This window comes from Lonchura striata, chromosome 9 (assembly GCF_050655825.1).
Source record: "Lonchura striata isolate lonStrDom1 chromosome 9, ASM5065582v1, whole genome shotgun sequence".
Taxonomy (NCBI): domain Eukaryota; kingdom Metazoa; phylum Chordata; class Aves; order Passeriformes; family Estrildidae; genus Lonchura; species Lonchura striata.
In genome coordinates this window covers 22,368,646-22,383,441 of record NC_140711.1, presented here as the reverse complement: position 1 = coordinate 22,383,441, position 14,796 = coordinate 22,368,646, and the positions used below count along the sequence as shown (strand labels likewise).

Here is a 14,796-nt window from a genome sequence, read left to right as displayed (position 1 = left end):
GATGTGCCTCATCTGCAGCTGCACTTGACCTCATAGGCATTCTACACACACTGCACTTAACACTATCAGGCTGTGTTACCAAAAATGGTGCCAAAAACACTCCTGAAGGTAAGGCAGAAGCTTTAGTTGATGCTGTATGCCAGTGCAGCCATGAGGGAAGTCACAGCTAAAGGCTCCCATTTCCTTCTTCACCATTTGCTTCCCATTGAAGATGTCTGTGATGGTCTTTAAAAATGCACTGGCCTAAGGTCCAAGTAGCCCAGTGGACTATGCTGATCATCAGCACGGATATGATTTCTCTCAAAGCTAAGAGTGCATGAGATTGGTCTTCTGGATGGAACCAGGCAGTCTTTTATGTAAAATTCTCATCACACCTCCAGAGATTATGCCATTATAATAAGACAAAAATTGAGACTCCAGTGTATTGATGTAAGTATCACAACCTCACCAGTACGACAACACTGATTAAATGGCAAAGGACCTGTGTGTGTTTGGGTAAACAAAGCCTCAGTGTGAATGTCACGCCTTCGTTGACTTCCACCTGCTTTTCTTCTCCAGCCAGTCTGATCTCACTGGGATGCCAGGTGTGTCCTGAAGAACATTACACCATGATGAGGACTACTATGAACATGATGCAAGGACGCTCACTTCTCCATCTCAGCCCTGGCAGCCTTCATGTAAATCTCCTCTACCCAGCAGCCAGGACAGCAGGTCCACCCCCACATTCTTTAGAAAATAATTGCTGCCTACTGACGGCTGCAGTTTTGCTGCTCCAAAAAGAAGCACAAACATTGTTGTGAGAAATTTCAGCAAGAGGTATCTTGCTAAGGGCATTTGTTTTTGCTTACACTGACACAGACAGAGGCTGCTAGAAACTGCTGTTGTTTTGAGCATCATTTGTAAAAGGAAGTGTCTCCCCAGTAATGACCATCACGGCCAGCAGACTATTAACCAGAAATCTGCAATTTATCACTAGTGTGGATCAGGAATTTTACATAACATGCAATCAAACAAAAAAGTACTTCAGAGGAATGTAAAATATTCTATCCCACTTGTAGAATATCCTGAAAAAGGAAAAATATCTTCCTCTGGCATCTACAAGTGCTACATCAATTCCCTGTCACCAATTGCTGCTGATTTCCAACAATTGCCTGTGATTTTCGCACTTATCACAAGAGCATGGACACTGTACATTTCAGGCACCTGAATTAGCTCTCCCCTTTTCAGTCCTGCTGAAACATCTTCCTTTGACACGTAGGCTTCAAATATACTCTTCTTCCTCCCTCGAGTGGGTTTATTTAGATTCTTTCTGTCACCTGATGTTGGGACAGTAGCATAGGATCCTCCTGCAAACAAAAATTTGTAAGTGTTACCTTGCCCACCAAACATGTCTGTGTATCTTAACAGAATCTGTACAGAAGTTTTATATTCAAAGTTGAACTTCTGAGAACAGTTTGCCTAGAAATACTGGCACCCGACTTCAGAACACTGAAAAGCCTGGAATAATCATATTTTACAAATAATCAACAATCTTTTACAGCTCATTTTAAAGTCAACAGCATTCATCCCAGCCCATCTTTTAAAGCACAGGGCTTCAAGGCAGCTTATTCCTGAAGTGTGTACACACACTGCTTTAATACCTCTGGGAGTTCCCAGTTGTCTGGGATTTATTCTGCTGTCTGAATTGTTCATTGTTTCTGTCTGCGATTCAGAGAGTTGCCTCTTCCTATCGAAGTTCTGGGGAGTTCTTGCAGATTCAGAGTTGTTTCTGGTCCTTGCAAACCCTCTTTTTTCTGCACCTGAAATCAAATACAGGTTTGAAATAACAAGGAAGGGAAGAGGAACCCCAGTGCCAGCTTGCGGTCCTGGTGAAGCTCACGGTCTCTAGTTCTCCGTACAAGTTACAACCATGAGTCACAGCCTTTATCCAAGAGAAACAAGCCTTCATTAGTTCATTTGTAATCTGTTGGCTCTTTGGGTCTCATAATACTAACTTATTGTAGCATAAATAAAACGCTGGAAATTACGATGCTAAAGTTGGATACAACCTTTCCAAAATCCTGGGAAATTCATTAGAGCGTATAAAATGTGAAATTGTTAAACTGTTTCCAAAGTCTCCACCCCATTAAGCCCCCAAGTAGTGAGAAAATATTACCGCCCTACAACTTAATTCAGCAGGTCAGAAATCAAGGAGGCAGAAAAAAATTAACAATCCTCACTGGAGTTATTAACTTTGGAGCTACCAGAGGCAGCACGGTACACAAGGACACCAGAAAGAAGTGCCAAAGCTCCAAATGTCCAGCCTGCTCAGAATAGGCCACAATCATATGAAAATATTCTGCAGACACTCACCCCTTACTTCCCTGCCATCACCTCAGCCCCTTCCCTACAGCCAGGAGAGCAAGCAGCAGCTTCCAAAGCGTATGCCAACGCTGTTCCACGGATCAGCACATTGGAATGCAACCCAGCGCCGCGCAGCTGCCCTCTTGGCCCTCCACCTGGATACTGAACATGTCATCACAGCTTTGCCTTCCAGCCCCTCCTGGCTACGCTCCCTGGGTCCAAGCTTGTACCTGCAAGTCAGAAAACGTGCAACGCCAGCTTACTTGCTACAGTGCTATCCAAGTTACAAGGCAAATTTTTTACCTATGGTATCCTTCTCAAATGAAATAGAAGATTGCTTCACAGCAGTGAGAAAAAAATGTTTTAAAGGCTGTACTTAAGCAGAGATCTTTAAAAAATATGGTGCAATGAGAGAAAACTGCTACTTTGCCCAATCACAGAGAAAAAGCAATTTTTATATATATAACAACAGGGAAATCAGCAGGAGGGAGGGACCCTCCTAATTCAGGAGGGAAGACACCAACAGGCAGAGGGACAACTGAGGGTGCCAGCTCTGACAAGTTGAGGAAGAGATTACACACCACAGCAGTCCAAAGGGGAAGCTGAAACAAAGAGGAGGCTTCTGTTTTCAGTCACAATAACACAGCATAGCTGGACCTTTTTCTACACAATCAAGCTTTTCACACTCTAAGGGTACTTCCAGGGCGGAGACTTACTTGAGGAGGTTGCAGCAGTAACATGGCAAATTTAGCACAGAGGCAAATTTAGGTTTCAGACCAGGTGACTGAGGCAATGCAACCTGTATGGCTCACATATTGACATGGAACTAAAATTAACTGATTCACAACTGCCTAATGAACTGAGTTACAAATGTCCTAAGGGTCAAGTTAAGTTTAAAAACAGACACCAAAAGTAAAAGTACAGACTAGAGAACTGGCAACACAAATTTCTCCTGGATATGGTTTCAGAGATTTTTTGGTGAAGGAATCTGACTTAAACTACAACAGGCAGGATTTTAGGCTGCTCATGCAGAGAGGTCATGCAATCTGCTTCGTTGGAGGTTCTTAAAAATAGGTGAGACAGATGTCTGCCAGAGCTGGTCTAAGAAGAGTAGTTTTTTCCTTGAGGTAGTGAAATGGATTACATGAGCTTGTAAGGTCCTCTAAAGCCCTTGTTTCTATGACAGCAAGTCACAGAAAATACTACTATGAATTAAAGAGCCCAGGATAAAAAGGGACGCTAAATCTTAACATATAATTAAGAAGGAGCTGAAAAAAAAAAAAAAAAAAAAAAAAGAGAGAGCATAAAACAAAACTGCAGAGCAGGAATGCAAAAACATACCTCATTAATTGTGCAGCAAGCTAAGAGACAGAATTAGGCACTGTAGAGAAGAGTTGTCCAGCACTTGGCTTGTCCAATGGTTCAAAAAATTTGGGGCCCCTACAGCCAAAAATAATGTACAGCAACAGCAAAGGGTGGAGAAGTATCTTTGTGTGATAAAAAGTAGACATGAAGAGAGGCATCTGCATATTTTCAGCACTTTAACCTTGCTCTGTGGTGGGATTTTTCATTTGCTCAAACTCAAAAACAGAATTCACTCAAAACAAGAAACTCTGCTTCAACATAGCTGGCCTGCACAGCAGTTTGCACACAGCCAGTTCGGATAGTATTTGACCCCCTTGGCCATGACATTTATGGCTAAACAAAGCCATGTTACAAAGCCACAGGCAACTGTCACAATTTGCATTCAACTGGAACACATCAAATTCTGCATGACTGTAATCTCTTGTATTTCTTCTTTTAAAACAAAGAGACCTAGCTACAGGTCACCATCTGTTTCAAGTAGAGTCAGTATTTGTTTCTGCCATGCACCTGTCCCCTAAAACTGGAAGTTAAAAATACCTCTCAAGATGGGCTTTCCTGCTGCCCCCACTGCCCAGCATTAATATTCTGATGCATAAACATACATCATTCCACAAAGCAAACTGTAACTTGACTACTCTACAGCACAGGATATATTGAGACTATCCCTCCTGAAAAATCTATCATAAACATGGTTAAATCCTATTCAAGCGCCACATGTGTCGGTCTTACTTTTTCCTTGGTGTCACACTTGAATGATTTGTAAGATAGAACAAAATCTCTCACGGCAGGATGTCACACAAAGTAGTAACACATTCTAGGCATTAAAAAAACCAAATAATAAATTATTAAGCAAATGAATACAAGAAAAAATTTAAAATCACTTCAGTGGAAGGAAGACTGAAGTGCAGATCTGAGGTTGGCTGATCCATCCTAACAGGAGACTTGAAGCAACCACAGAGCATTAAACACATCTGCTGTGCAGAGCCACTCGGGCCTGAACACAGCAATTCTAGTGCAAAACATGTAAATATTCACTACGTGCAGCAAATGCAACACATTTGGGTGTCTATTTGGCTGGAGAGATGATGTAGAGATGCTCCCTGTGTAGCCAACTCTTGCCTGGGATTTCCAGATAGTCTGCCATTTTCAATAGGAAATGACAAAGGACTAATAATTTGAGGAAAGGTGGTTGACTGTTCCATACTTGAAGTCCTCTGGAGGGAGATTTGGGTTGAAAAAATCCCAACACCTGCACCAGGCATGGAGGCTCCCTACAAAGGCAACAGAACACCTAAACAGGACCAGCAGTGCCACCCACGAAGCAGGGAAACCCTTCAAACGAGCCAAAGGGAAGCACTTGTGGGAAGCAAAACACACAACTCCCACCTCCACAGCAAGAGAGATGTGAGTGCATTTCTGGGTCTCCAGGACAATTCACAGTCAGTCACTCACTTTTATTCTCATCATGGACACCAGGAAAAAAGCTGAAAGGATGCAGGGGCTGGTTGAGCTCTGCTGGAAGAACAGCACTGGAGCTCCATCTGAAATCCAAACCACCTCACTTCATCTCCATCACAACAATGACATCACACAATGGCACCTTCTAGTCTTTAAACCTAAGCACCTATTAATCTTTTCGTATTTGGGGAGAAAAAAAGCATGCAGGCAGCTTCCCAGAATAATTGATCTGGCTTACAGTAAGAGAGGAGGCTAGATGTTTTAAATCAGCTTATTTGGACATAATTTATACAAAATCACTCTAGAGTTTAGCGTTTGAAAAGTACTGCATTTAATTAGATTTACATTTATTAGTCAGTTGATCAACTAGATGGTCAACTAAATCAACTAAAATGCATAAGTAAACATGAAGTTAGCAAGGCCAGAAAGTCTTTAATTTTATATTAAAATTTGCATATTGCTTTACATAAGAAAGAATCTATATCCTCAATTTTATTTCCTAAAAATAAAACATTCTAACTGCCCTCTCACACCTGACAATCTCTTTGATTACTACCAGCAGAGAAGGAAAGTACTGCTGAATATTCATCAGCACATCCATGACAACTGCCATCCATGACCTAGCAAGAACCAGTTTTACTTGAGAGATCCAAGTGAATTTTAAGGTAAGGAGATCTTGGTACAGTTTCTCCCTTTCCTACCAAAGAGCATCTACACTTTCACCACACCTCCAAACTTCCAGCTTTCTTACAATCTATATCATTTATGTAGATATCTACACTGGTTAGGCAGCTCCCTGGGTAGGCAGGACTGTGAAAGCATCACAATGATGCTGGTAGCACCTCTGCAGTGTCTGACCCCCCCAGACACTAGCTCAGTATGTTATTGTTCCTTTTACATTTAAAAAAAAAAAAGGGATTTATGTTGAAAACATTGGACAGAAGAATATTGTTACAAACTTTTCCAATACAAAATACTTGCATATGCTATTTACTTTTATCAGTCCATGATTAGACACCAACACCTACACTAACTCTGCTATTGCTAAGAGGATTTTCCATTGCTTCCCAGCATTAGATCATGGTCTAGATATGGCAAGGAATTTTTGGAAAACCCTGTTTTCCAGTTAACACAAGCGTGAGAAGAAACAGAAGCATACCCCCACAACTGGTAACATGCAATAGAACAATTTGTTATCAGTTAATGAGACATTCTTAACACACAGTTCCTAAATATTTGTCCATATTTCTATAATGTTCCATTTCATTGCTGACTCATTTGAATGACTTAAACCAATTTCCTTCAAAACTTCCAAGTAATTCTTCAAGACAACCCAGCTGTGCACTTAGTGAGACATGATAAGGACACACCCATGATCTTGAAGACATGGCAGCTACCAAAAGAAGGATCACCCAACACTGCCCTAGCCCCAAAAGCAGAAATTAACCAACCAAAAACAACAAGAACTACCCTGATACCAGCCTGTGCTTAGTCCACACTCCCATTTAAGTCAGACTAGGTTAAACACAGCAAGAAAATTAAATCAAGCATGCTCCTGCTCATCCTCACTAGAGATTTGATAAATTAGTGTCCAACCATGAGGCAGCCCAAGGCATCACCTCACAAATCTGTAAATTCAAGTTGGCCCTTGACTCCTGGCAGAGCTGACAAAGCAAATTTTAGAAACTATCAAATTTGGTCTTTTAGCAAATGAATACTCTCCAAGAGCTGCCAGGAAGTTCTATCTGCAACTTTATGAGGCACTATGGATGCTGATGTGTAACAGGGTGTATTAATAGTCTCAATACTAAAGTTCAGCCAACACAAACTCTGCCTTGTTTTGGAAAGACATCTGGGACATTAAAAAATCCACAAACCTACACAGCCCCCGAACAACACATCTCAGGTACTTTTGTGAATCTGTCTCTGCACAGCTTTGATGAGCTGGGGGTACACAGCTCCTGGCTGGGAGCTCTGGATGGGCACAGACCTACTGTTGGCACTATTGTACCAGGCAACTGCCCCTTTCATTCTCCAAACACAAAAAACTCTGCCAGCAGAAGATGTTTTGCCAGTACAAACTGCATTAACATCAGGGTGGTTTTACTAGGATCCCTGTGTCTGCCACTTTCGTATACTTAAGCAGGCAATTTCAAAGGTATTTGATATTTTCTGCAGCTCAAAGAAGCCTCCAGAATAATTCCCTCTCAAATTTTAAAAAGCCAAAATGTGTTAGATTATTTTGAATTTCTAATGCAGCAGTAACATCCAGTAGATGCCATATTATAGAAGTGACGAAGTCAAAAATCTCCAAGCACTCACATGACTACTACAATATCTGGGATTAAATTACCACACACAAGCAAAAACAACAGGCAAAATCAACAAACACCACTGAAGTGATCTCAAATGTGAGTTATGTCAACAAAAACACTGGACACAGGCAGGCCAGAAGTAATAAGCTATTTATGTTTTGCAAAATATTTTGTGGATTTAAGAGATTAAAAGCCCCAGTAATGGTAACAGCCAAATCCTTTTTTGTTTTTTATTTAATTTTACAAGGAAAAACACAAAGACAGCTGTTGGTATAGTTGTTCAGGGAAGAAGTTCTGTAGCAGCAATTAAAAAGACACTCCTTGGAATCAATCTCTGTGCTCGAGCCCCAGTAATACACATACAGGACCAAACTCCATCCACCACGCTCACAGAAAGCACAGCTCTGCTTCAACCTATGTTAGGAATAGTCACGCTTCCATATTTCTCTGAACATGAAGTAAAAGAGTTCAGAGTTCTTAGACAGCCTTGGAACAGAACCACCTCCATGCATTTTACAGTATCTTGAAGCCAAAAGCTTAAATAAAGTAGATGGCTCAAGATTAAAGACAAAGCAATAGAGACAAATGAAGATGTCATGGGAAAGAATTCATTAGGGATGTAGGAGTGGAAAGGCAAGACTTGGTGATATGTTATCAGTTCAGTGATGTTTCATGGCAACAGAGACCTGCAGGAGATAAACATGGTAGGCAATATTTCAGATGCTCAATCTGGAGTCTAAGAGAAAATCTGAGAGTGTGTTCTTCTTATCACAAGCAACTAAAAGAAGATCCTTCTTCTCTCATGAAATGTAAATTCAAAGAATCTTAAACTGGAGGTTCTGCAGCACATTCCTCTGCTTGGTCCAAGCCAGACCATGATCAGCTGCAGATTGATCATGATTAAAGCTAAGAGTTCCTACAACATTGCTATGAGTCCTCCTCAAAAGTAGCCAAGGAAGAGAACAATCTTAATAATTGAAAAAGAGGGAAAACTTCCAGGAAAGGGAATATCTTGGTGGAACTGGAAAAGAATGGTAATATAAAAGCACTGTAGGGATTTAGGCAGATGGCAGATTGCATAATTAAGTTTAAAGTTAATTAAACAGTGATTCAAAGAAGAGAGACAATGCAAACCTACATTTACATGCACTGGCTCAGCCAAAATGCAAATTCTATGCAAATGTCCTGAACTGAGTGGATGCTGTCTTGAAATCCAGCTGTCAGAAGCAGCTCCCAGGCCCCCCAGCCTCATCATTGACCCATTATGATAGGCCACCAGGGTCCAGCCACAGCATAAATCTAAATGTAACTTTCCACTGTGAAGACAAATCAAAATAAAATGAGAAGACATAGTGTTAAGTGAAAGCCTGTCCACACAGCTCTAAAAAGAGTTCAGCAGTAATTCAAAGGACTGGAAAAGCCCAACTGGTTACCAGCAACTCTCTACAACATAACACAGCTCTGCCTGAGCCAGCCAGCAGGTTGTCTTTGGGTATGGCTGTGTTTGTGCACCAGCAGTCTGTAAGCCATGGGTGCAGCCATCCAGGAACAAACCAAAAGAACTCTCTCACCTTGCCTTTTTGAAGAAGGTGATTCTCCAAACAGCTTTGGCAGAAAGTCTGCCAAAATCTGCACAGAAGAGTTGAATGTCCAACAAAAAAAATAACAAAGGGAATCCTTACCACATGGGGAACAAGTTGGCCACAGACAGGCAGCCTATCCCCCAGCCAGTGACTCCAGGTGGGGAAACACAGACTGTCATGATTTGTGAAGGGATTCTTAGGGACATGAGCTGCCTTTAGAAGTGACTGTGCCACTGCAGCTGATTATGAAAGATTCAGACATACAACATTCTTAGAATGAGGAAGAAACACTCCGACTTAGGAGTAAACGTAGGAAAAGAGTGGCATGTCAATGGATATTAAGGAAAGTAAGGAGTAGAGACAGATGCTCATTTCCAGACTCATGAAAATGAGGTGGGAAGCAGACATATGGTGGAAGGCACATGCTGCCACTGCTCTTTTGCTTTAAGCTGCACATACTTATTAAAAACTCTTGTGCTGCATGTCCCCAAATTTCAATATGGAACTAGGGAAAATGTTCTTGCTGACTTTGGCTTTCAGAAGGGGCCCAGGCTTTGAAAAACTGAAATGAAAAATGCACAATGGATTCTTTCTGCTGCTGAAAACAATGCTGTGGAAACTGCTCCTGATTGCCAAGGTCATGTGCTCACAACACCATGCTTCCACTTCCAAAACACTTCCAAGCATCCTCATGCTTGCAGGCTTTTGACTTCAGTAACTGTGACAGTAATTGCAGTTTTATTCAATTCCTCAGCAGGGTTTGTGTTGTAGGAGTACTACAGGAGTGTAGGAGCCAAGGATACAATTCCAGGCTCTGAACGAAGGGCTGGTGACGAAATTCATTTAGTAGCAATAGACTAAAAGTTTATCAAAATAGTTACTGTGCTCCAGCTGCGTGCAGCAGCGCAGTGATGTTGTCAGGGAGGGGGTACATCTCTTTTGGTTTTCAGGACTCTCTGTGAACCTGCTCCACCCTGCTCCTGACCTCCTCACTACCTACTCCGCCTGATGACTGCACTCCTCCAAGCTTCCACTCCTGCCTTGGGATGTGGGTCAGGGCTGCTTCCACTCCCCCTCATCCTTCCATCTTCCCTAAACATATTCCACAATGCCTTTTGCTCTTTGTTTTATCCAGCAACTACACTGTGAAAAGGCGACTTCAAGGAAAACACTTTAAAAACACAATATTCTGGAAGTTCTGACTTTGATTTTTCTGGGCTTCAGTAGTTTGAGAGAAGCAAGTTGCTCAAAGATCAGAAGAAGCTAAGAGGCTTTGAAAAGCAAAATACCTGACAGGAGGTGCTAACATACTAGAAGATATTAACAGCTGAAGAAATCAAAGAACTGCCTTCAGATTCCTACATATCCTGAGGTAACCCAAGGTGCTGCTGAATGTGTTCTTCTGCTGATGAACTGTTCCCCATACTATCCACTCAGTGCAATAAGTACATAAATCACAATCCCTAGCAGTGTGGGGGAAAATGCCTAAAAACATACAAACTGAACAAAACCACATTTTGGCCACTGGCTTTTATTTGCAGAGAGCCTGGAATATTCTCCAAGGCAGGACATGCCCCATACATACATTTGTGGGCTGCAGCTGCTAGTGTTGACATTTTCCTTCAGCACTCTGGAAATTTTTATTTTTGTCACAAAAGACATTATTTTATGCAATAGATCACAACATTTTGTTTTCCACCCTGCCCCAGCCAAGTCTCAATTCTCTGTAGCTTGGCTTTCCCCACAAGAGGGAGTTTGGGACGTGCAGCTCACAGCATTTCATGGTGCTGGTGAGCAGGGGATTGGGGTGGGAGGGCAAAAGATGGGCAACAGCTTTTGGGACAGGAGAGGTAGGAGCAGAGCTGGAGAGGAAGGCAGCAGAGAAAGTCCACAGCAGCCACAGGCTAGAGAGGAACCACAAGAGCCACTGAATTCAGCTGCAAAGAACCTGGCCAACCTACCTGGATATCCATGGTGAAGGAGACACTTGGACATTACCTGAGTAACAGGCTAGACCTGACCGAGGTGCATGGGCTGACTGACCTCATGGACAGCAGAAGACAAAGGGCTTTTACAAATTAATTCCTGTTTGAATGACAGCATTTTTCAGGGGTGGAAATTGTTATCAGGGCTTCTAAATGTGCTGGTGACAGCCCATGTATGACAAGCCTTGGTAAAACTGTTCCAATGGTCATTCACCCTCACTGCTAAATTGTGCTGTATTTCAAGCCTGGATTTGTTTAGCCTCAAATGCATTATATCATAATCTGCTCAACTGAGTAGCCTATTATTGAACATCTGTTCCCCATGTAGGCAATTTACTGAAAACTCCCCTCCCCCAAGCATCTCTGTGACAGCTAAAGCAGGGTTCCTCCAATCATTCACAATCCCAGCATTTCCATCTTCCCTATGGCTGTCTCTGAGTATTCATCAATTCATCACCATCCGCCTCAAACTGAGGGCATCACCACAGGAGACAACACTCCAGAAGCTGCTGCTGCCGTGCCAAAGACACACAGAGTCCATGCTCCATCTTCCAATTCCCATGCTCATACATTACCCTTTTGGCCACATTTCACAGGAGGAGGATGTTCAGCTGATTAATCCATCAAGAGCTAAAAACTTTTTTCCAAGCTGTTGCTTCCCACACTGGGTTCCTCACACTGCTATCATGGCTCTATGCCGGCAATCCAATAAATGGATTTTGTTTTGCCTGCTCCCAGTCCACCAAGTGATCCAGATGGCTGCAGTAACTACCCCCATTATTCAATACTCCATAAGTCATCACAAAAACCCTTTTCAATCCTACTTATATATTTTCTTCCTGATGACTGACAGACATATTAAACAGCACGGGGTCAGGACATGACACTGCAAGAACCAGACACACCTGTTGGTAACAACTCTAAATGTATTGCTGCATTTGATTAGTTTGGTTAAACAGGTTTTAAATCATTGCACTTGCACTATGATTTAAATAAGTTCACACACTAACATCTATATTCACACCTTTGGCATCAAAACCCTGATCTCATAAGAAACTGACACTGAAGAGCTCAACAGAATATTTGTTAAATAAACTGATGACAAGTCACATGAACGAAAAGATTTAAAATTAATTAAAAATCAATTCAATTTTTCTATGAGCCTACCATTTTCCTAGGACCAACACCACACTGACAGGCATAGTTACCTGCACTACATAATGGGGGCTAGTGAGAAGAAAAAAAATAGTTCAAAAAACCAGCAGATTAACAGCAACAAGTATTTCCACTGAGGAGCCTTTTCACCTAAGCACTAGTAGGTGAAGGAAGCTTCTTCATTCACAGAAGTGAGAGCTTTGCTGCCAAATGCAAGGCTCCTGCTGCAGCATGGTGTGCATAGGGCTCTAGTAAAGGGCACAGAAGACAGTTATTAAAGCACATATAAAAACTACAGTCCCTGCAAGGGCAAGATCTCATCTCCCCAAGAGAGGATACATCAGATATTAACTCACATCCTATAGCTGATGTTTGCCAAAAACACTGGTTGCACAAGATTCAGGAATGCAACATTTTTTCTATCAAAAACAAGAGAAATTTATGTTTGTGATGACGTTGATAAACCATTAGAGAAAGGAGCATTCTATTCTTCATTTATTTTTCATATTTTTCATTTCTCAGATGGGGCCATACAGTAAATCCAGTTTTCCCTTCTCTCCCATATCTTATTTCTATGATTAACGTCATCTAAGGAACATTACATTGAACCTGGCAAGATTAGTTACATTTTAAAGATTTCCACAGCAACCAGCATTCTCCATTTACTGAGCTGATTCCATAGCCTTTAGTAGATTGCTGGCTCATGCTTACTGGTGCCAGATAGGGAGATAACAGCATTCTTGAGAACCGAATTCCACCACACAAGAATTAGAAGACTCAGCCACTAAAAAGTATCATTATCCAAAATTAGCCTTAGAGAAAGTAGAAGCAGAAGCTGTGGTTCTTGCTCCAACGTCCCCCCAGAGAAACAAAGGCAAACACACAATTATACTGAAGTACCATGAGAAGACAAAATACCTGAGATTTCGCCATCTTATTAAGGCTGATATTTCTTGAGCAGCTGTGCCCATCAAACACACAGGAAAACCAATCCAGGATATTTCCTTTGCCCATCCTGAACCTTTTAAATGTCAGGATTGCAGCCACAAGCACAACACCACCATCCAACAGCAACAATTGTTTTTAAAGCTCTAATGCTAAACACCAGCCTACTTGCCAGCACCACTCCTCCATGGAAGCTGCCCAAGTTGGTTAAGTACCACAGGCTGGGCAAATAAATGCCAAGTGTCAGACAGATGATAAATCAGAAAGGGCTGTGGATATCTTCTGCTGTTTCAGATCTGCCATGTTGTTACCCAGGAATTGTCTGCTTCTACTAAGGGGGCATGTTGACCCTAACATGGGTCAAGATGGGCAAAATACCTTCATAACATCATAAACATAAGAACTTTTTAGTGAGAGGAGCCTCAGGAGGATACCTAGGGAAGCTAACAGTGTTCTCCCCAAGGAAGCTGTCTGCAGATACACACTGAGACAGTATATTCAGCCCTGCAAAATCTGAACCTATTTCAGAGCAATCAGCCTTGACCAGCATCCTGCTCCTCCCAAGTTTCAACATCCACAAAGCCACCTCATTCCCAGGTACTCCAGCCACCAAGATCCTCTGAAATCAAGCATGGCTGGGAGATGGTATCCCACGTTTGGAGGACAGTCCTTTCATGAAGATGTCTGATTTCTAGGCTTTCCACCAGACCTGGGAATGTACTATCAAAGAGCAATTCTCCCTCAAAAAACAGGCTAGCAAGTGCATGTCCTCAAAATGCAACTGAAATCTTGCTGCTCCAAATAAAACACAGCACTTCTTCTAAACTACTTATTGACAAAGCAAAGCATCACAAATATTGAAGTTCCACATAGCAGCCATGCAAATCTCAACTCCTAGCATGTGACAGACAGATGCTGCAGAAAGAGTCAGAACTGCTGTCCTCAAGAAAAAGTTTTAAGCCCTTTTATGACAATTTCAGTCAGTCTGAAAGAAGATTTTGTTTTCTAACTATGGATTGAAATAGAAAACCCTAAAAGCCTTTGATCAAAGCCAGAAAACAACCCAAGGGACTTGATAATTTTCTGTTAAGGAAGTTTAAACCAAATTTTAGCACCCAAAGAATCTAGTGCATTGGAGATTTAAGGGAAAATGCCAGGAGGAAAATTGTATTAGATCAAAAACTCTAAGCACCACAATTTAAAGTGACATTTTAGGATTTTCTGGTTTACTGGGATTTGTTTGGGAAGAAACCTGAGAGCAGGAGGTGTTACAGTGATTCTCTTTGCAAAGGTTAAAACTGCACAGAAGGGAGCAACTGTGGGATTCCTCTTTCTGCAGCTTTGCTTTCCCAAATCCAAGAGTGCTGATGCCATAGAGGGAGCCCAACCTGCAGTCTCATGACTATGTCATGTTTCACACAAGGGACAACGAAGTTCTCTTCACACTCAGCTCTCTCAACTCAAAGCCTCCAATAGTTAAAAAAAGCAGTTTCTATATGGAACTCCAGATAGGAACATCAGCAGAACTGAGTCCACGGCTCAGAGATACCTGCTTAGGGGTCCATAAACCCCTCTGCTTTCCTCTAAGGCCAGAGCAATCACTCTGCCACTGAAAGGACATTAACAGGGACCAGTCCCTTGCTGCCT

At 41.9% G+C, this 14,796-nt stretch overlaps 1 protein-coding gene across 2 annotated transcripts in view; it reads right to left on the bottom strand.

The window, feature by feature from the left end:
- Window positions 1-14,796, bottom strand: part of DIS3L2 (DIS3 like 3'-5' exoribonuclease 2) — a 179,233-nt gene that overhangs the window by 159,273 nt on the left and 5,164 nt on the right. For both annotated transcript variants that reach the window (XM_085587227.1, XM_021544264.3), the window contains exons 3-4: window positions 1,641-1,799; window positions 1,204-1,346 (exon numbers count right to left, since the gene is read on the bottom strand). In XM_085587227.1, coding sequence (XP_085443353.1) covers window positions 1,204-1,346; window positions 1,641-1,799 — 302 coding nt within the window. The remainder of the gene's footprint in view (window positions 1-1,203; window positions 1,347-1,640; window positions 1,800-14,796) is intronic.